The 24,189-nt window shown below is 27.4% G+C and overlaps 2 protein-coding genes and 1 long non-coding RNA gene across 3 annotated transcripts; all 3 read right to left on the bottom strand.

The window, feature by feature from the left end:
• Nucleotides 1-464: 464 nt before the first annotated feature.
• LOC126554373 (uncharacterized) lies at nucleotides 465-11,837 on the bottom strand. Its single transcript, XR_007606662.1, has 3 exons — nucleotides 11,669-11,837; nucleotides 657-846; nucleotides 465-570 (listed from the first exon to the last, which is right to left on the bottom strand). It is a non-coding gene; the product is annotated as an uncharacterized LOC126554373 (long non-coding RNA).
• Nucleotides 11,838-19,255: 7,418 nt separating this feature from the next.
• Nucleotides 19,256-19,978, bottom strand: LOC126554379 (uncharacterized). The gene has a single exon (XM_050209453.1). The coding sequence runs from the start codon at nucleotides 19,976-19,978 to the stop codon at nucleotides 19,256-19,258; it is 723 nt and encodes a 240-aa protein (XP_050065410.1).
• Nucleotides 19,979-22,165: 2,187 nt separating this feature from the next.
• Nucleotides 22,166-22,727, bottom strand: LOC114132632 (uncharacterized). The gene is made up of 2 exons (XM_027998142.2): nucleotides 22,497-22,727; nucleotides 22,166-22,258 (listed from the first exon to the last, which is right to left on the bottom strand). Exons 1-2 carry the CDS (start codon nucleotides 22,725-22,727, stop codon nucleotides 22,166-22,168), a joined length of 324 nt encoding a protein of 107 aa, XP_027853943.2.
• Nucleotides 22,728-24,189: the final 1,462 nt, after the last annotated feature.

Raw genomic sequence — 24,189 nt, 5'->3', positions numbered from 1 at the left:
ACAATAATTAAAAATTAATAGTATACTGATTAAAATAAAAAAACAAGTAATAGAATATTGATTTTGTAAAAATAATATTAAGATGTTGTTAAAATTTAACTAAGTATGTGGTATATATTATGATTTTTTACTAATTAAAAAATCTAAACTATATCCTGCACGTGGGATTATATACAAATTAAATAATACATGCAGTTTACTGATTATAATATTCATACCGATATGTAGTTATCTGGATTATTGAACGCATTGTCACAATTAGTATTTTCTTCAATTTCCTTACATGACCCTAGAATTAAACAGTAATTTTAATAAGTACCTACTATTCTAATGGGTAGGCTTATATTATATATATTTATTTTTCACAATTACCTAGACTTTTAATGGAATCTGGACTCCATGCTGGTTTTTAATTGCTTTGTTTTTTTGAATTTTCACTATTTTTATATTCTTTTTTTGTTGCCTTCTTTTGCCTAGTTCTGATTTCATCATCTGTTTCATATGATGAAGATGAAACATTCGAAGTATTTTCAGACTTTTTTGCTCGGACCTTAGCCTGAAAATAATCATCTGAAAAATATAAAAATATTTTATTAATATAATAGACAATAGCAATAATATGTATTCTTTAGTATTATTGTATATTATAATATTACCTAAGTCCTTGCACATTTTTTTTTTAATTGATAAATACTCGAAATCATATTTATTTGGTACTAATGTTTGTTTAATAAAGTGATTTGCGTTTTTTTTTGGCCAAGCAGATTTATTTCCTTTGACCCAAAATGATGGCACAACTGCAACTCCATTGTCATCAGTAAAATTTACGACTGACCACATATTTTACTGGAATATAGTAAATATTAAAATAATAAAACTGTCAGACTTTAAATTATTTTAATTAATTAAGCTTGTGGAAATAATAATTCAATACAACTAATTTATAAGTAATTATTTGGTAGTTTTTTTGTGTATTTTTTTTCATTATTATTTATGTTTTTCAACCGAATATACTTAAAGAAATTATTTCTAGTAATAATGTTACTAGTAAAGTAATTGATAATTTAATGATATAGTTTTTTACACTTATGATTATCCATTTTTCATTGTAATATTCGTAGTATTAATTTGCATTTTAACGAATTTTGGTTTATCTAAGCACAATTCCACAACAATTTGATATAATTATTTTAACTGAGACATGGTTAAATATGGATTTAAACTTTAATATAAATGGGTATAAGACATATCATTCCTTAGGTTTTTAAATAAAGCTGATGGTGTTACTATTTTTTAAAATAATATAATAATTACAGATTTTATACTAGGGTCAAGTGGGGTAATTGTAAATGATATTTTATAGTTTGGCTTGAAAACTTTTTTTGTTTTCATTTTTATTAATTACTTATAATTGTTACTTGGCTACTTTGAAAAACTTGTCACAAACATGTTTATGCAAGTTTGATAGTGTTTTAATGTAACCATCTTCTAGAAATGTAATATTTACTTTTACCCCTAGCATTTACATTTACCCCTTAATTTAGGGGTAAAAGTAAACGATCAAAATGTTATCCATTTAAAACAGTACAACTAGATTCGGGGCAATTGTAAATCAAGCAACTTTAAATCAATATTTCTTTTTTTATGTTGAAATTATTAGTTTTTACTAAATGGGGTAATGGTAAATTATAAATAAATTAACCATGTTAAATCGTTGATTTAATATGGGGCAATTGAAAACAACATTTTTAACTAATATTTATTGTAATAGTTACATATGTAGTTGGACTACATACATTGTTACATAAATTTTAGAATGTACCATAAATAACAAACAGTCTTATGTTTTTCCTTAACAATAAAATAAAAATTAAACAGCCTTTAAGTAATTATAACAATAAAACAAATAAATACCTACAACCTAATAGGAAGTATTTTTAAAACAAAAATAAAATAAATAATAAATCTTTTTTAACAATGAAACAAATACCTAATACTAATCTTTAGTTTGTGGTAGTATTTACAATAGCTAAGTTTTTAAATTAACTATTATCTATTTCTCATTGACTGAGACAAAACCTGAAATTTATAAATCATTTTTTTTTTTTTTCATTATAAATTTTGGACTTGGTAAAATTGCTTGTATCATGTCTGCAGAAATAGTTGTTATGTCCTGATCATCTACTATGAACTCCGTCCCAAAATCATCTGTTTTTTTTAAACCCATCACAACTCTCTCCATCCTCATCATCATGACTGAACTACACATACATACTTAAAATGAGTCTTATTTCGTGGTCCTCCCAAAAAATCAACCAACACATAACCCCTGGTTTGATGGACTCCCATATAACTTGTTCATACTGCACTTCATTGATCCCTATGTCAGTTGGAATATCGTTTACATCTTCAAAATCATCACCAATTATTTCTAACTGATCTATTGTGGTTTCATCGTCTGTCAACACTTCTGTATTTGTTTTTTCTTCATCTTCAAATAGTTTTTTTTTTTTAAACTGGGTCTACCTCTTTTTGCTCCTAGAGTTTTTTCTTTGAATGTTTTTCAGTTGCTTCTTTTAAACGCATTAATACAGTTTCATTAGTTAACACTTTACCATACCTTGCTGTCTTTAATCTAGGGGTGGGATCTTTTGACTCACGCGGTGAAGAAGTCATTGCCTTCAGTTGTCCTAAGTATTTAGTAAAAATACCTATTATATCAGTTGGGCTAGAAGTAGTTTCATCACTTAATAGGTTATTAATGTTATGGTTACCATCTGATAAAGGTGTGTGGGGAAGCAAAGGCGAGGAATCTATATTATCTGAAATAATTATTTCATTTAATGAAGTTGATTCACATTGCGTTATGGAGTCATTTTGATGCACTTAATTCAATGTGTTCATTTGGCTCAGTTAAAATATTTCGGGAGGTTGATGAACTAGGTTCAATAGCAAGTGCAAGATTTATTCTGCTTCTCAGCTTCAATTCTTAAATAGTAATTTAGTTCATTTGGATCAATTCAGTCAATGGAAATTTATTTTTATCAACAGGAAACACACCGGTTGTTCTGAATCCAGAAATAATGTTTTCACTTTTCATACCAACTGACCATGCTTTACCAAGAAGCTCTGAGAACATTGCTTTGTTATCTGCCCTGGACCCTTTCCAATCATAGTCTTTCCAAAATGAATAAGCTCTTTATCCCATACCGATTTTAATGGTCCAAATACACACTTGTCCAATGGTTGCAATCGATCTGTCAAGTGACTAGGGAACTTAAATAAAGTAATATTATTTTTCATTGCCAATTCAATTATTCTCATACTAATATGAGAACAATGTCCATCATATAGCAAAAGAGCATTGCTATTTGTACCCAAATCTTTCCTTTTCTTAATGACAAATGGCACAAATGCATTTTCAAACCAATTGTAAAAAACAGGCTCCTCCATCCAGCCATTCTTTGACACTGCATAAAGTGTTCCTAAAATTACAACATTTATTTATTATTTGAGAATTTATTCTAAAATTTTATGAATTTCGGTATTTAATCACCAACCTGGAAAAGATTTTTCAGATGTCCAACGAGCTTGAACTGCCATTCCTTTAAAAATGATGAGTGGTGGCAAATATAATCCATCAGCAGATATACACGCAAGAACACTTATCGATTCTCGACCACTACCACCAGTTACTCTGCTTAAGGCCTTTCCCTTTTCACCTATTGCTTTTAGTCTAGATGGGTCAGTACGAAAACCACTTTCATCGGCATTGAACACAAACTGAGATATCAAATTTTTCCTGACAAATATTCTCCAAATTTGAATAAAAATGGTAAATGATTTCAGGCTTTCTAGCATCTTTTCGCAATTTTTGCAGTTGTTCTGGTTTCTTGAAACTTAATTTTGGATTTCTTTTCATGAAACTATAGTACCAATCGTTACCAAGGATTATTATTATTAAATGGATTTTGAATACCATTTGCCACTATATATTCTTGGACTAAACTTGAAGTTCCTCCTTATCACATGGGTACCCCATCTGTGCCCGAGCAACAATACAATTGACCAACACACTTTCAATGTTGGAATCAAGGACAGGACGGCGTCCAGATTTAGTACACAGCATAGAGGTAGATCTACCTTAATTCTATTAAGATAACTGATTGAGGAACACCAAATTCTTCAGATATAACTTTGTACGTTTTATGCCCTTTAAGTTTTTTCTTCAACTGCTTTGTTGATGTCATCCAAAGTAATGAAGGTCCACACTTTTTTTTCTTGTAGTTCCGGACCCTAAAAAGTAATTATTTTATTTTATTAAAAATAAAAAACAGTTATTTTGTAGTTTTAAGTTTGTACCTACGGTATTCATTATTACCCCAAAATCAAATTCACATTTACCCCATACTAAATAATATGGGGCAATTGGGAAATATCATAAATATGTTTAAAACGTGAATCATACATAGCAATAAAGTAGTTGCCTATAATATTAATTATCTTAATTATCTTTAAGTCTAAAAATGAAAATTATACTTACATTTTAAGTGCGTTTTTTTTTTCAATTTTGTCGATCTTATCAAACTGAAATTCACTTTTCAAAACATGTTTTTTTCAAATAAAATTTAATGGACATAACCTCAAATTAAAAATGTCAAAGACGTTGCTGATTAATAAAGACGACAAATTAAACATATTCCATTAACATTTTGATAGTAACAGTCTCGTAATGATTGATAACAAACAGCATTTACAATTACCCCTATTCACATTTACCCCACTTGACCCTAATATTATTTCTGATTGTAATTCTATAGAAATTAATTTTAAATTTCACTTACAAAACTATAAAATAATAGGAATTTATAGATCACCAAAATTAATTATTAATAATTTCTTAAAGGGCATTGATACTTATCTGTCCAACTACTCCAATACCTAATGATAAAGTAATTATTTGTGGTGACATGAATATTAATATTCTTGAAAAATCTAGTGATGTTTCTAACTACTTAAATTTATTTGCATCTTTTAATTTTATTTCATGTATTGACTCTTACACTAGGGTCACTGATACCTCAAAGACTTGTATTGATCATATTTTTATTAGAAATATTGATATATCTAAAGCTGATACTTTTGTTATTAAAACTGATATAACGGATCATTTTAGTTTAGCTTTCTTTATACAAAATGATTTTATTGCAAAAACTAAGGATAATATAATTAATAATAATATTAATACCAAAAAAATCATTAATTTTAATATTTTAAATACTCTAATTTCCACATTTGATTGGCAGAGTTTACTCAATGCAAATGATATAGATATATTGGTAGATAAATTTAATGATAAAATATCTGAATTAATCACTAGTGCAAGTAAAGTTATTACTTTTCAAAAAGTAATTTAATAAAACCAATAAAATTCAAATCTGGATAACTAATGGTCTACTTATCTCTATTAAAAATAGACTAAAACTTTATAAAAAAAAACTTAAAGCCCCCTTTGATTTAAAGCTTAAACAACATTATATTAAGTATAGAAACCTTTTAAACCTATTGATTAAAAAAGCTCGTTGTTTATATTACAGCAATCTAATTATTTTATCAAAAAATATGAAAAACACGTGGAAATTAATAAATGAAGTTTCATATTGTACTAAGAAATAGAACCTATAATAAACTGCCTAAACAGTAATGTTTCAAATATTCCTTTAACTAACAAATCTGAAATTTTAAATGAATTAAATGATTATTATATTAATGTTGGAAAAAATATTTCTGATGAGATAAACACTAATAATTATAATTAACTAAATTGGAATGAATTAAATAATAATCGCCATATAAATGATTCTATTTACCTTGATACAATAAACCCTTTTGAAATTTCTAATTTTATCCGGAAAATTCCTGAAAACTCTTCTTATTTTACAAATGAATTGTCAAATTTTTTTCTTAAAAAAACGGTTGATACAATTTTAATACCGTTATCCATTATTTTTAATTTTTCAATTGTTTCTGGTAAATATCCTTCCACATATAAAAATACTATTATTCTGCCTCTTTTCAAATCAGGTGACAAAAGATTATGTGGTAATTACAGACCCATTGCATTAACTTTAACTATCTCTAAAATGTTTGAAAAATGTATTAAAAAAAGACTAATAAATTTCTAAATAAACATGCATTTTTTTTCGCCAAATCAATTTGGTTTTCGTTTAATATGTCAACCACAGATCCTTTAGTTAAACTTCCCACTTTATTCATAGTAATTTGGATAAAAAATTTAAAGTTTTGGGTATCTTCTTGATTTTAAAAAAGCATTTGACAGTGTGAAGCACGAGTTATTAATAAAAAAACTTGATTACTGTGGCATAAGAGGTAATGCTCTTAATTTAATTAAATCTTTTATTTCTAATAGATCACAACAAGTCCGACTAGAAGGAACTCTGAGTGAAATAATTTTTAATAGTTTTTCGGTGCCACAAGGTACTGTTCTTGGCCCAATATTATTTATCATTTTATTAATGGACTTTTAAATTTGAACCTAAACGCTGATGTTCTGTGTTATGCAGATGATACAGTTGTACTTGTAAAAATAAAGATTATGATGAATTGTTTAAAGAATCTAATATCTGTCTTGATTTGATTAAAATTGGTGTGACAATAACAATCTGCAATGAATTTAAGTAAATCTAAATATGTAATTTTTAATATTTCAAACTGTACAAGTACGTCAAATAGCTTTAATTCTGATTTATGTATACATTCTTATTATTGTAAATATTTAAATTCGCCTTGTAATTGTATTTCTCTAGAGAGAGTTTATAATATTAAATACTTAGGTATTAATTTTGACCACAAACTTAAATTTGTGGATCATATTTTTCTGTCATAACTTAGTGAGAAAATTATTTTATAAATTAAAATACTACGTAATGTATTAGATCTGAAACGTTAAGGGTAGTTTTCTTAGCTTTAGCACAGTCAGTTTACTTGTATGGTTCTTTGGTCTGGGGCTGTACATACTCTAGCCATTGTAATGTATTATGTACAACTATAAATTCTCTAATAAAAATTATTTTAAATAAACCAAAATTTTTTTCTACTGATGTACTATATACAGATTTTATGTGCTTAATTTTAGGCTATCATATGAACATCAAACTTTATTATATATGTTAAAGTTAGGACCTTTATTAAGGAATATCAACCATCGCATGTTTACAACACAAGATTAAAAATAATAACAACCTTAATGTTCCTGTGAGTAAATCTATTTTTGGCACCCAAAGCCCTATTATTAAAGGTATTTTTATACTACGTAAATATAATATAAATGTTTTTCTTTTATTAATTTTATTCAATATAAAAAGCATGTAATTAGTGTTATATCTTAGATTATTTTTTGGTTTTATATAATTTTGCATTTTTAAATTTTTAATTTGCTAAGTTTATTGTAATGTTGTTACATTTTGTTATATTATTGTTATAATTTAAATTGAACTTAACTCATCCGCATTCAAGTTTTTACTTATAGGATGAGTTGCAACATTTTGTAATTTATACAGGTATTTTAAAATTATGTTAAAATTTATTGTTGCAATAAACTATTATTATTATTATTATTATTATTATTATATATTGTTTAAATAGGAATTAATAAATGAATATAATATGTACTATAACTTAAATTAACATTAAAACCAACTTATGATAAATATAATTAACAAATAACAATCTTCATACTTGATTACTAAAAACTAACATTAAATATAAAATATTAATAACTTTTAACTATGTATTACAAGTACTATGAATTAATGGTAAAGCTATTAACACATTACTGTCAGAATGAATTAAAATCATTTTTTTTTTAATCTCATTTATAGGATAGCAGTGGAGCTCATGACTTAATGTATTAATATTATAAATATCTAATTCTGAAGATTTAATCGGTTTATCAAATAAAATGTCTTTGTTTTGAAATTGTTTACAAATTAAAAATATTGCATCATTTTTATCTTTAACTATATTGAAAACTTTAATTATGTCACCGTTACATGTTAAAAAACAACTATCAGCTTCTGTATTTGATATTTTAATAGTAAATGTTTTCATTTTTAAGGTAGTATACTGGGATCCTTGTATATTTTGTATCAATGGTCCACGTTTATGAAATCCAGAAAAATTGAACACTGGTATTTCTTTTAGAGAATCTAGTTTCAATAAACTTATTTCGTTACTTCTTTTAACAACTTGTATAAGTGACTTGTCTGGCTTCCGTATCATGTTCTTTAGAGTACTCATGTAATTCTCGAATGGAAATGTAGAACAATTGTCCAATGGACCGAATTTAATATAATCATCACATATATGCGTTAATCCATGGACGTTGTGTGATATATGGTGCCGACCATACAAAATTTCAAAGGTTTTAACAAAATTATCCAACAGTTTCTTAGCAATATTAATATATTGTGCAAAGTCAGGACTCAATAATATTGTCATTGCTAAACTTAAATCAAAAAAGTGTTTCCAGTGTTCCTTTAGTACAACAGACTGATAGCAGAAGAACCCAAATACAATAGAAACGTACGAAATTCAGTAGCTTTCCAGTTTTTTATATGAGTCAAACTTCTTGGTTTTCTATTGATTTCGCAAGGTATACTGACTCTTAAACCTATCAATTTGTAGATATTTCTTCTATTTTCCAAGATGGATAACGTAAAGGCACTGGGCCTTTAATCCATAAATACATAATTTTTCTAACCACACCAAGGCAGACTAAATGTTGATAATCCAATGAAAAATCTGTAACAGTGTTAAAATAGGGTACTGTAGTTAATATAGAAGTATTCCATATGATATTCCTCATCAAACTGAGAAATATAATTCTGATGAGTTCTCTTGGATGGTCGATTATCTGGTGTTGTATATGGAAAACACATTCTATTTAATAAGTGTTCTCCTTCATGCTCACATCTTGAACAAGAAGAGAATCCAGCATGTCCTTTAATATTTAATATGAATGATTTAGCCGGAGCGTCACAGCATAACACATCCAACATAGCTTTAAAGTTTTTTCCATTTATATCAATACCATTGTTGTCTAGAAAATTTATTTCTTCTACAAAATACTTCAGGAATTTATTGCTGTCCAAGGGTTTTCTATTTCCACAATAAATCCCAACTGGAAACACGTTATTTCTATTTGGCTGTATATAAGCAAGTATTGGCCAAAATTCTTCAGCAGTTGATTTAAATAAAGGCAAACCATCTATTCCTGCTACAATATGGATCACTGAAGCATTATTTTTAATTTTAATGAATATTTTCTTTGATAGCATTAGCTAAGCCAAAATGATAATAGTTTCCAGGTTCTACCGAGTGAATATTTAAGATGTTGATTGGTTTAGTCTGTAAGATTGTTCTTGAATCTTTAGGCAAATATTCAAAACAGGTGTGTTGCCTTAAAATACCTAATAAGCCATTAAGAGCATTTTGAGATATTTTAAAGTTAACGGCCCATTCAGCAACTAATGACACAAAAAATGATGTTTTACCATATTTATTTGAAGTAGAACAATTATCTTCATCTGATGAAGACTCAATAACACTAACATCTGATAGTGCGTCACCCGATTCGGTCACTAAATTGTGATCAACTGATTTATTAGGGGATTTATTAATACTTCTCTGTGAAGACGCAACACAAACATTATCCACCTTAACATTAGTATCCAAATTTACTTCTGGAATAATGTTAATTCTTGTTGAATGAGCTGTCAAAGATACATTTTTGTCAATTGTAGGAGCTGATATAGATAAAGTTGTGTTTTTGAGTTCTTCATTGACTCTTCTTCTCTTAGAACGCATACTTAGGTTTGACTTCTTTTGATAAGAAATTATCGCTACTTAGACAATAGTAGGTAGTAGGCAGTAGGTACCTACAAGATCAGGCATTTATACAATACATTAACATATAAATATATAAGTACCGAAGTAAAATTCTTGTTAAATACCTATAACATATACCCATATGCTATCTACCTTACATTTAGTGTTAATAAGTATGATGTCTACTTATAAGACTATAAGCATCCAATTTTATTTAGATAATAGTCTATTGGCTAGTCTTTAATAGGTATTGTGTAAGTATGGGTAAAAATCATACTTAATAAGTTTCAACATTTGAAATACTTAATTAATAATAAATAAATAATAAATAATGCTAAAGGAACTGTTAAATTATTTTTAATAATTATCAGATTATTGGTTGTGGCTTACACTCATATAAATTAAGTTCTTAACTCTAATAACACAGAGACATAACTCTTATGGGTTTTTAATTCTTAAAAGCTTAAAACGTATTTATTATGTTATGTTATAGGACATAGGTTATGATTTTTGAAGATCGAAACTTCCAAAGAAATTTATCGTTAATTAATGAGATAGGTACCTACCCAAAGATATACCTATTACCTTCTGTATTTAATACTACATTATCCACAAATGTAATAAAAGTATAGTACCTTAGTGTCAATGCATATGAAAACAAGAATAATTGTACCTATATAAAAATAAACTAAATCATAATAAATATATCTAACATAGTTGAACATTATTGTATGATTTGAGACTTTAATTATGTCACCGTTACTGTTACATGTTAAAAGACAACTTTTAGCTTCTGTATTTAATTTAGTTGGTTTCCGATTACCTATAAGTATTTCATTTCATTATCCGAGTCATAAATTGTTTCATCAGTTAATTGTATACTTGGTTTTATAGCATTTTGGAGTTAATGTAAGTTTAATTTAAAATTTATAAAAGAATTATTTTCATGTGGGTCTGTTGGCAAATCAATTTCAACTAAACTATTTGATAATGACTTTTATCAGGTAATTTATTAAGGAAGAAAAAACATCATAATTAACCATAATAAAAATTCATCACTGATATTATAAAAAATGGTATTGCCTTTAAGGGGCATTCCTTCTTTGTTTGTTGTTGACTACTTAGTAAGTACTTAGATTGGTTTGTTTTCGAGATTAAATTTTTCTAAATAAGGAAAACAATAGTCAGACAATACATGTGAGTGTAGCAACCTCTTAATATAACAATTGAAAATGTATACCTAAGTATTATATATTATTATAATATAATATAATTATATTATATTTATATAATTATATATAATATATATTTATATTTATATCAATCACCTATAAAAATATTTCTATTTTTACATTTGTAATAATTAAAATACATGATTTATCACATAATAACTGCTATTAATAATCAATACAGAATACCTACATAACACTTTTGAGCAAATTATTATAGTTAAAATCAATGGTAGGTACAAATTATTACTGATATTAAACAACATAAATACTATAAATTCTGAGTAAAATATTAAATACATTGGTAGGTACATATTTATAAAATAATTGCAGATTACTTATTATTTATTAATATAATATGCAATTCTGTATGTAATTTAAAAATATTTAAATACCTATTAATAACTATAGGATTAATTTATGGTAAAATATGTTATATAAAAAGTATTGTGAATATATTTACTAATTACATCTTAATAACTTATTAAATATAAAATAACTATACAAAACTTAAAACCTTGATCACTTACCTATAAGAAACGAAGAACAGCAATCCCACAATGCAATAGGCAGTTAAAATGCACACAGATTCAATAAATATAATATAAGTACACGATTGTCACGATTAACGGTGAACGCCGAACAATATTATAGTTAAATACGAAAATTAAACAAAAAGTTTAACGTTATTTAACGTTATTTAACTGCAAAAACGACATAGAAAACTAAATGATTTTTCGAACACGGAAACAAAATATTATATTGCCATTTAATTACTAATTTTCAAGCTTCCGTGGCGCGTGGCGCGTCGCTGCCGATGATGAACGATTACCATTTATGTATTTACTCTTTGAATCTATGGCAGTTGCAGACTACAGTATCTGCAGTATAATTTTCGGTGCTATTTCTTATTAGTAGAGTAGTATTGGTAAAGACGTGTATTATAATATTTAGTGATGAGTGGTACGAATAATAATGTCGAATATTATGAATATTCAAAATTTGAATTAGGTGTTTAAAAATATTATAATGAAAAAAGCAAGAGTGCACTACAATTTATAAGCCTACGCTTTCAACTACTACAATGGTGAAATACTCATGACTATAGTCATAATGTTATTACTTATTAACCAATATTATATTTCATTTAGTAATGAAAAAAGCATGGAAAGCATGGAAATACTAAAACCACAATAATCAATGGTAGACCGTCGTCTCTTTCTCTAGGGCCGGTGCAAGCAAATTTTTATATGTAGGCAAAGATGAAAATTGCCGCCTCTTGTTTTATGATTTTTTCTTAAATGCCGCCTATATATAAATATAAATTTTGCCGCCATAGGCTTGGGCCTACGTCGCCTACTCCTATAACCAGCCCTGTCTCTTTCTAAACACGTCTGAGAGCCGTGAAACATCAATGCTGTATAATGTATTGCTGTTACTAGTGTCCTTAGTGTCTATAGTTCGTACATGGCTCACAATTATGATAATTATTATTAAACAAAAATATTATTTAAATTATATTATATTATTATAGGGAAGTATCCATTTTAATATTTAATATAATATGTTGTAAAAATTATTTGAACAGTTCATTGTTTAATAACACTTGAATACTCATTTTCGGATATTATACAAATAATATTATTGGTAAAATAATTATTTTACATTATATTAATATATTTTTTTAAATAATATTTTTCTGATGAAAATATGATATTAAAAAAACATTATCATTACGAAAATGCTATCTGGGATGTATATTTATTTTATATATTTATTATGTAATTATAATTAATTAATAAATAAATAATATGTGAAATTATTGAGATTTTATAGTTGCCTATAATATGATATTCAGAAAAAAATTTAATCTAGGTTGGGGGGGGGGGGTGAAGTGCCGAAGTACTTTGATACCTATTTTGGTTCAATGAGGGGGTGGTGGTCAAAATGTTTAAAATATACAATATGCTGCAAAGACTAAAAAAGTTCGCGCCGCCACTGATCATATTCATATTTAGAGAAAAAATAACTGTTGTCTCGCCGCTACCGCTCCTACAACAGTCGGTGGTTGTCGGCAACGACTCGCGTGTGTGGTGTGTAGACAGGAGCGGAGTGGAATACCCGCAGATACAATAAATAAACAATATATTATATGAAATGAAATAAATTTTTAGCGTATATGACATCGATCTAAATTTCAAACATATATTAAATAATAAGCCCAAATAAAACAAATAATAATAATAAATTATAATGGACCCAGTATAGGGCGCCCTGGGAATATTATTATTATTATTATTATTATTTTTATTCAGCCAAATCAATTACAATTAAATAATTACAATAAAATAAATTGATAGTAGCTGATACGTATACCAACTGAGCTATGCTCGTATCTGGTATACGGAGTTCAACAATATCACAATTCGTCTAAAGAAATAATGTTCCATTAAAAATTTAAAGAAATTAAGATACAATTAATAACAATACATGATAAAGAAGAAGAAAAGAAAAGAGAAAAAAAAATAGAAACTAGAAACAAAAATTGATCTACATTACATATTATAGGTACATACTAAAATATTATACGATATTATGTTTAGAGTGTTTAGACATACTGACTTTTAATAATTTTATTGATACACACATTGTCATCAAGATCACTAACTATTTTGTTTATGGCCATTTTATTTGATTTTTACTAATTATATTCATTATATCATTGGTATTTGGAATAACTTTCACATAAACTTTTTATTCGACTCTTTACTTCATTATTGAAATTATTGAAAATAGTTATACACATGTGATAAGGAGAATTTCTAGAACTAGTTAATAAAGTATATGATGGACGATGGTTTAATATATTTTCCTGTTCTTCTGTCTATTATTTCTGTAGCATTGAGAGTATGGTTCTGTATGGATTTAACTAAGATTTGCCTAATGTATAATTTATAGACAGATAATATATCAGTTAGTTTGAATAATTCCTCTGATGGATATTTTAATGGTAGGGAGTATGCAACTTTTAAAATCATTTTTTGTGTGGTATGCAATGTATTGATATCTGTTCTGTTGGTGCCTCCCCAACATGTTATACCATATAATAAAATCGAATTACACAGTGCCATGTAATTTGTCTTATAATTGATTTATCAAGAAATCTAATTTTGTAAAATAGTACTGTTAAGCTCCCCATTTTATTTTTGATATTATGTATATGTTCTGACCATTTTAGGTTAAAAATCCATTGTCACTCCAAATATTTAAATGATAATACCATTTCCATTGTTTGCAACTACAATTTGTGGTACTTGTTCCACATTTATGTATTATAAATTTATATCCAACAGGTAACTGTGAACGTATAGAAACTATAGGCATGCAACCGATTTGTTTCTGTTGAGTGATAACAGATTTTTTTCCATCCAGTCATAGATATGTCGTAAATCGATTTCGACAGTATGTTTCAGTTTCTCCCAATTTTCTTCGTAATTAACTAGTGCTATGTCATCAGCGAACATGAATAATTTACCTTTTAATAAAGAAGCAGGAATAGAGTTAATATATATTAAGAACAATATAGGTCCTAATGATGTACCTTGCGTGACTCCATAATCTTTAACATAACAATGATCACTATAATGAGGTCCGATAGTGGTTAGTTGTTGTCTGTTACTCAGATAACTGGTAAACCATTTTAATGCATTCTCATCGAATTTTAATTCTTTTAACTTGTTTAGTAATAGTTGTCTACTGATTGAATCAAATGCTTTTCTAAGTCCAAGAACGAGATTAAATTTTTTTTTAGTATCTCTTTTGCTATGTAAATAATTGTTAAGTCGATTAGAGCGTCTTCTGTACCTAATTTTTTTCTAACCCGTATTGTCCGGTAAATATTATTTTATCTCTCTCTAAGTATTCTAATAGTTGATTTTTAATTATTTTTTCAAGTATTTTAGCTAGAATTCCTACTATTGAGATTGGTCTATAATTAGTGAAATCATTTTATCTCCTTTTTTATGAATCGGTACGATTCTAGCTACTTTAAGTTCATCAGGTACAGTGCCACTAGTTATGCTACAGTTAATTATGTGTACAATAGGTAAATAACATTGTCTCCTATTTGTTTAAAAAATAGTGCTGTATATCCATCAACTCCAGGAGCCGAGTTGTTATTTAGATTATTTAATATATTTTTTACTTCATAACTGCTTATTGTTTTTAACTTGAAGTTAGAGCTTATGTTTGATTTATTGTTAGTATTTGTTCTAAAATTAGATTGTATATTATTTGTACTATTAGGAAAATTTTTATAACTAGTCTATTTCCGGTAGTAGCAAAATAGAATTTACTATGTTTAGGAAGTCTTTAGGCGAGGATCTCGGATATAAGTCCTGTATTATTTCATTAATTGGAAGCCCGGTAGATTTAATTTTCTCCCCGATAGTTCATTAATAACTTCCCATATTTCTCTTCCATTACCTTTACATATTGCTATTTTTTGGTGTAATATTGTTCTTTGGCCTTCCGAATGAGTATTGTTAATTTATTTCTGTACGCTTTGTAATAGTTAATCAATTTATAATTTGTATTATCCTTTTTAATTTTCATATTAAGCTTATCTCTATTTTTAATTGATGTCATAAGACCATTAGTAATCCAGGGTTTTATCTTACGATTTTTCTTACTTGATAGGGACTTTGATACAATACAGTTATTAATAGTGTCTAATATATTATTATTAAAAATATTTAATGCTGTATTAGTATCATTGGTTTCAAATAATCCAGTCCATTGAACACAGGATAATAAGCTAACTGCCTTATTGTAATCGATATATGATATTAAATTTAAATAATCATCTATATGTTTGTTATTTGATTGTGAGTTTGTTAAACTTCCTATAATTGTATAATGATCTGTTACACTAGTCTTAATTACTGCAGAAAATGATTTTAACATTTCTACTAAATATATGGTCAATACAAGAACTAGTGTCATAACCCACTCTAGTATGCGAACATATTTGAGAAGAAAAACCGTTGGAGACGATAGTATATTTAAGTATTTTTTCTGTTATGAGAGAGGTATTTTTTTAATATGTTAATGTTATATCTCCAATCCATATACAATTTTTCTGAATAATTAACAATATATGTATAAATAATAATAATAATACGTAAATATATAGTAATATAGTATAAAAAATACAAGAAAACTAGTATACAACTGAATAATAGTATAAAGACGACCTGGTTTGAACCAAGTTGTTCGGATGATGCTCGTGGTCCTTCACAGTTGAAATGTGGCGCGATGATACGACGTTCCAACAGACGACAAGCAGTATCGCCCACGTGATGACTGTGGTAATACACACTCGTATCGAGCGAAATTGACCACAAACTCACAAAATGTGGTGCAACGGCACAAAAAGGCACGCACTAATGGTGGGCGGACAAAAACGTGTGTAGGGCCCAGCCGTTGGAAAAAGACATCAGGGTGTCACTTGCCTGTCAACGGTCTGGCTAGTGGCATAGCTATCGCCAGACGAACTGTCACCGGACACTGGAGGGGGGAACTTTCTGGGCGCTTTTATCGTCGCTACACCATGGTGTCCGAAGCGAGTATATATATATTATTTATACAGCCCAGTCGTTCCGCGTTCGAACAACTGTTTAAGTGCATTACACACTAGGCGATTCGAACGCGCGCGTCCGCGCGTTTCGAACGACGCGATTTGATCGCTTAAAATAAAACAGCCGTTTTAGTATGGTTATATTCACACTGATAAAATACGCGCGCGTTCTGCCGCGTTCGATCGCGTTGAAACGCGCTGGTTTAATTTTGGGCGTCTGATCGCACGAACGCTCTAAAATTAAACCATGTATTTCCAATGTTATTATTCACATTGGGCGTTTTACCCGCCGAAACGTCGCGTTTATTTTATATTTTACGATTTCATTCATCATTTGTGTTTTACATTTCATTGATGATTCACGTATTCATAATTCATATACAATGTTCGATAACGAAGCTTTCATTATTGAAGTTTCTAACGAGGAAAGCATATGGAATATAGGTAAGTTTCGAGTTATTTATCATGTGTAAATTCATAGTTTATAATTATTATCAGGACTAATAACTTATAGCTCTAAAAAAAGTTATTATAAGTTTAATAATATGCTCTAAAAAATGTTCATGTAAGCGATTAAATATGCAAATACTAAAATATGCGAAAAAACATTTGTATAAGAAAAATATCTAGCTTTATTATATAAAAAAAAATTATTGTGATAAAAATTTTAAATTATAAATTATAAATATATATTTTAAATATTTTTATACATTTTACCTATATTTACCATATATTTAAACTTAAAAATAAATCCCAGTCCAACACTACAATCATAATGGTTTCCTTACAGTTATTAATAATATCAACATATTAATATTCTATATTAATATTTTCTTTATTATATATATATAATAATATTTACTGTATCATGGACGATAGACATTTATAACTTGTGTTAGTGGTCGCTACGTCGCACGTGGAAATAAGTTATGTTTATTATATAATATTAAAATTTAAAAGAATAAAAATTAATTAAGATGAATTAATTACTTATATAAATAATTAACATTTAACACGACTAAAATTACCACTAAAATAAATAGGTATTATGCAAAATAATGGAAAAATAGAGAAAAAAGCCAAAAAGCACTTATGCTTCGAAATATTATGCAAAAATATGCAACATAAAATTTCGTATTTAGCTTCTTAGTTATCTGAAACAAATTTATAGCTCATATAGATATCTCTAGGACAGTAGGAACTCTCAAAAAAAATATGCAAATGTTAGAAGTTATGAGCACTGATTATTATAATATATATAATATATTTCAATTTAAGATATTAGAAATTCTAGAAACTTGAAATTTACACCAAATTTCATCAATTCCTATAGTTGTTAAAATTTTCAAAATATTTCAACAATTTTAAAGTTATTTATAGACGTTTGAAATTTTCCGTTTTTTTTAGTTTTTGATTCTCTAAATGTTAATAATTTTATTCGTTTGGTCTAAAAACTTGAAAATTTAATACAAGGTTCCTCATAAGTTAATAATAATCAGTTTGAAAATAATAAAAATTCATATGCACAAATTGTTTTTTATAACCATTTAAAGTTCAAATTTGACAAAATTTGTTTAACTGAAAATTTACAAATTCTTTAGTTTTAAAAATGTATAAAATTTTTAACTTTCATAGCTAAGGATTGAAAAATTTGATACAAGGTTCCACGTAACATAATAAATCTAATTTGATTAATTTGGAATTTGTTTTACCTACATTTTTTTTTAAAATAATATAATAAATATCATAAAATATCCTAGACTGAAAACTCGTCTCCGATCAGAATCATTTTTTGTATACAATGATATTATATCATTGTATACAAATTTAATACCATCCATTACAGTAACCCACTTCTAACGTACTGTACAGCAGAGCGATATCCACTTTTCCTCTTTTCTCCAATGAAGATAATGTTATAATTTTAATTAACTAAGTTACTTTCATTATTTTCGTTATTTGCTTAAAACTGGTTAATAGATACTTATATGTGTACATGATACGTACCTCCACCTATTTCAATTGTATTTGGAATGATTACCCAATATATATTATATTAATATATACCGATTATTTAGAATCAAAATTATACCACGACAAAGTCGCTAAACATGTCAGCTGGACTAAAATAGCCAAAAAGTTTTTTGAAATTTCGAAACAATTGATGAAAATGAAAAAAAGAAAAGTAAGCAATTAATATAACTTTATTTATTCATTAGACTTTGTTTAATATTAATAAACTGTATTTGTAAACACTTATACTCATAAGTCATAATTAATATTACAAATTAAAATATGCGGATATTTAATATATATTATAATATGTATAAGTAGGTACCACGCACTTTCACAATATATTAATTTCATATCACCCTTTTTTGCCAACTTAGTTCATGAGCCGGGTTGTTGAAATAATTAACAAAATATTCTCTCACGTCTTTTGCATTCGATGTGGAATTGCCTACTCCATTTCTTCGTGTTATATTTTCCATGTTACAAATCTGAGCATCCTCAGAGTTGTACCCATCTCTTCGTCTGACAAAATGTGCAAAACACAAGCCGCTTTTGTGATTGCAACCGCGAAATTCGGTTCAACTAATAAAGTGGTATGAAATACTCTCCATTTATTAGAAAGTATACCGAATGAACATTCGATATTTTGTCTTGCTCTCGATAGGCGGTAATTGAATATACGCCTTTTATCGTTCAGACTTTTTCCGGGGAAAGGCCGTAAAAGATTAGTATGTAAAGCGAATGCTTCATCTCCAACCACAATAAACGGTTGAGGTATGCCTTGTTCATCTCCTGGCAAACAACGAGGTTGTGGAAGGTTAACTTTATTATTATATAATTTTTTACCGAATATGGATTTTTTGAAAATGTTGCAATCGCTTTCTTTTCCATATGACCCAACATCTATAACTCTGAAGCAGTAATTCGCATCACAAATAGCCATGAGTATTAAAGAAAAAAAATGTTTGTAATTATGATATAAAGTACCGCTATTCGGGGGACATTGTAATCTAATATGTTTCCCGCCTACGGCACCAACACAGTTCGGGAATTGAGAATTAGTGTAAAATCCTTCTGATATTCCTAGCCAATCTTCTTCTGTTGGAGCAGCCATTTCTATGGGTTGTAAATGTGTCCATATCGCTTCGCATGTTTCTTGTATGATTTTCGCTATTGTTGACACGCCCATCAGAAAATCAAAATGAAGCGCAGAGAAACTGGTCCCAGTCGACAAATATCTAAATTAAATAACTCAAATAATTTCAAAATATATATTATAATAGGTTATATTATAATATAAAAAGAATATTTAATTAAAATGAATACTTATTAAAAAGTTAAAAACTATTTAATTTAAATAATAATTAATGAATCATTATATTAAAATTAAATCAATATTCATACAGTCCAGGAGTTACAAAAAAAATGGAAATCGTTCAGGGATAGTTATAAAAGAAAATGCGTTACAAAATCAGGTCAAGCAAATGTAAAACAAAACAAATATGTTTACGGCAACATATTGGAGTTTTTACGACCCACAATGCAAAATCGTGTGTAAGCATAATTTATAATTAATTTAAAAGTAACAAATGGATCCATTAAAGATTAACCTAATCGGTAGTTAGGTTAGTAGTTAGGTTAGTAGTTAAACATTAATAATTATTCTGTTATATATATTAAACTAAATTAATTTTTTTTTAATATTTCATTAATCAAACGTTTTATTGATTTTTTATAATATAATTTTAAATACTGCAGCTTGTTCTGACGCTTCACGAATGCGAGGAGCATATTTGTGTATATATGTTTTTACATATATATATATATAGATTTTATATATATAAAAAAAAATCATTCGAATAAAATGTCATCTAAATAATCATATAAATAAAATTTTATTCGAACAACGCTCAACACTGCCTATAAATTTAACACATCCATTACAGTGACTTTATTCACTTTTAGATTCTGAACGGAGTGATGAATGTATTGATTTTACAATGATGTGTGTTTTTTTTTTTTATTGTCTGTGTACAATCAGTACAGCATAACTAGTCGAAATAATGCTTCAATTTCAAACTTCGGGGGTGGTTTCCAATAACAAAGTGAATATCCTTGGTGCATTATAGAGGTGAAAATTAAACATTTTCCGACAGTTTTCAAAAAAAAATCAAGTAACGGAAAAACGGGACCAGTTATTTAGAATGGCATTTTCTTTACATGATTTAATTTTCAAAATATTGTGAATTTTTTGGGCTATTTATAGACAACTGTATTTTCGATTTTTCTGATAATTTATTTTTCGAAGTGTCGATAAATTTTTTTGGATGAGTCAAAATACTTGAAAATTTATTACAAACTTTCTCATAAGTTATTCTTATAATGATTAAAGAATACATTGGCACGATTTTTTTTTATTAACATTTGAAGTTCAAATATTGACTAAAATTCGTCAAAATCATCTCCGTTCAGAATCTTTTTTTGTATGCAATGATACCTATCATTACATTCAAATTTAACACTTCTGTAATATATAATAGTGATCCATACGACCGTACGGCACCTAATGTACAACAGAGCGATACCCACTTACCCGCTTTTTTTATATAAATCTTATGCTGTTAAAATGTTGATACCTAGTAATAGAAATATTACAGAATAATAGATTTTTTTTTTTTTAAGTAAGCACACCAAAAATTTATTGTAGATTTTAATATAAAATATTATATAAATAACAGGACTGAAAGTAATATTGAAGGAAGTGAAAGTGACGGTAGCGATGGAGGATTAGAGGACCACGGAACAGGTTGTTTTTCCAAGGTGATGGAAGAAAACATTAATGAAGTTATGGAAAATAGTGACTGTGAAATCCAAAATACAGGGATGTCCAAAAAACGCCAAAAGACAACATTAAAATCTCCACCAAGTTTTGGAAAAAAATTTATTAAGTATTTTGGAAAATAGACAACGAGTGCCAGATGATCCTGAAAAATCTTTTTTAATGTCCCTCCTACCACAAATTAAAACACTAACCGAAGATCAAAAAACCCAACTTTACGTTGAATTTCTGAATGCTATACAAAGAATTAACGTACATCTTATATTCCTACAGCAGCGCATGTACAAACGATACCACATAATCATTCTTATTCAAACTATTCCCGGGATCTCCATAACCCGTCTCCACATTTTGAATATACTACTTCAACCACTACATCGCCAGACAGTCAAATTCACCAACCAAACATGTTGTATAATTATGCTTCTTCATCAACTACTCCACCTGACGGATCTTATGGACCACGTTCATTTTAATAGTATGTAAAATGAAAAGTTAAATAAATAAGTACCTATAATAAATAAAGTTTTGTATTTATTACCTCAGTGTAACAGTAAGTCTTTCTTCTGAAGAGATTGGTACTCGTAAACCAGTTTCTTGTTTGGTCAAAGGTAGTCTAATCAATGATATCTGAACAAATTATTTTTTATCAATAATATAATATGTATAATATATACAGGTAAATAGGCATACTACATTATATTGGTTTTTAAGTAAGTATCTAATACCTATAGTATATTGGTTTTTAATAATCATATAAATATATAATTATAATTTAATATCCATATTATATTAATATAAATATATTATATAAATTATATGACTATTAAAAACCAATACGGCTAATAAATTATATAAATGTTCTTACCAGCTCATCAAATGATGCAATTGACATTCGGTAATACTTAACAAACTCTTCTGGATAACTGCGTAATGCCATGAATGTGACCTGAAATTGACCTTCTTGTGGCCGTTTAAGGTTCAGCGGATGTACCCAATGGCGTCTCTGTTTTTTTGGTTTTGGTTTTTTATTTAATTCATTATTTTCGTATAATGCATAAAGAACACACGCTGCTTCGATATCGTCTAAAATCTCCATATTGAAATGCTTTTACAACAGGCGTCTGCGTTAGACGACGATACGAGCAATACTAATTTAATTTGAAAACAATTTTGGCGCGCTCATTAGTTTGAATTTAGCTGCGTTCGCGCGTTCGAATCGCCTAGTGTGTACGTCTGATGCGATCGCGATTTTAAATTGCGGCGTTTTTCAAAACGCGAACGCGGGCGTTCGAATCGCCTAGTGTGTAATGCACTTTACTGTTTTTTTTTTTTATCAACATGAATCCATCAATCGTTGTATCAAAATCAGTGTTCGATATTCGTCCTTTTAGTAAGAAAGGTGTAACGGTTGGACTTCTAGTCAATAAGCAAATTTCAATTATTATATTATTAGAATGTAAATTAACTAAAAAAGTTGTAACGTTAGATCTTGATCAGTGGTGTAAATTAATGTGCGAAAACAATTTTAATACAATTATCGAAAATTTGCATACTCGTTGTAAACGTGTTAAGATAGCTGATAATTTTTTCTACTTCTGTTAATGTAAACCAATCAACTACCTATTAATTTATATTCTAATGATAATTACATAACATTAGACCTTTTAACTACTGTAATACATTCATTATTGATAATTAAGTTCTGTAAAAAATCATGCAGTGTCGCACACCTCCAAGGAATAGATTAAGTAAAAAAAAAATAAAGTTTTTGAGTAAATTAAGATAAAAAAAAATAAAAAGTGCTTGTTTCAAGTCACCCGGGGTGTTGGGTGACTTGGAACATGCGTTTTTTCAAATGCAGATTGCATTTAATCATTTGTGGAAGGTCACTTGGAACACTGCAATTATTTTTTTTTAAAAAAAAGTGTTTAAAACCATATTTTTATTAATTTAAAAACAATTTTAACATTTTTTTAAAACTGTTTATTACAAAATAATACTTTTTCTTATAAGTTGCAGTCTTTGCTCACAAAATAAATTTAACAAACATATTAATAAAATTAAACTTAATATACAACAAAAAATAAAACAGTTTAAACTGACTTGTAAAACAATAGATACAACATAAGTATTTCTTTTTTGAACCTTACAAATTAATATTTATAACAAAAAACAATAGGTATAACAATAACCAAAAACCATATTTTTATTAATTTAAAAACAATTTTAACATTTTTTTAAAACTGTTTATTACAAAATAATACTTTTTTTTATAAGTTGCAGTCTTTGCTCACAAAATAAATTTAATAAACATATTAATAAAGTTAAACTTTATATAAAAATAAAACAGTTTAAACTGACTTGTAAAACAATAGATACAACATAAGTATTTCTTTTTTGAATCTTACAAATTAATATTTATAACAAAAAACAATAAGTATAACAATAACCAAAAACCATATTTTTATTAATTTTAAAACAATTTTAACATTTTTTTAAAACTGTTTATTATAAAAAATACTTTTTCTTATAAGTTGCAGTCTTTGCTCACAAAATAA

This window comes from Aphis gossypii, unplaced genomic scaffold, assembly GCF_020184175.1.
Source record: "Aphis gossypii isolate Hap1 unplaced genomic scaffold, ASM2018417v2 Contig00478, whole genome shotgun sequence".
Lineage (NCBI taxonomy): Eukaryota > Metazoa > Arthropoda > Insecta > Hemiptera > Aphididae > Aphis > Aphis gossypii.
This window is presented reverse-complemented; position numbering and strand designations above follow the sequence as displayed.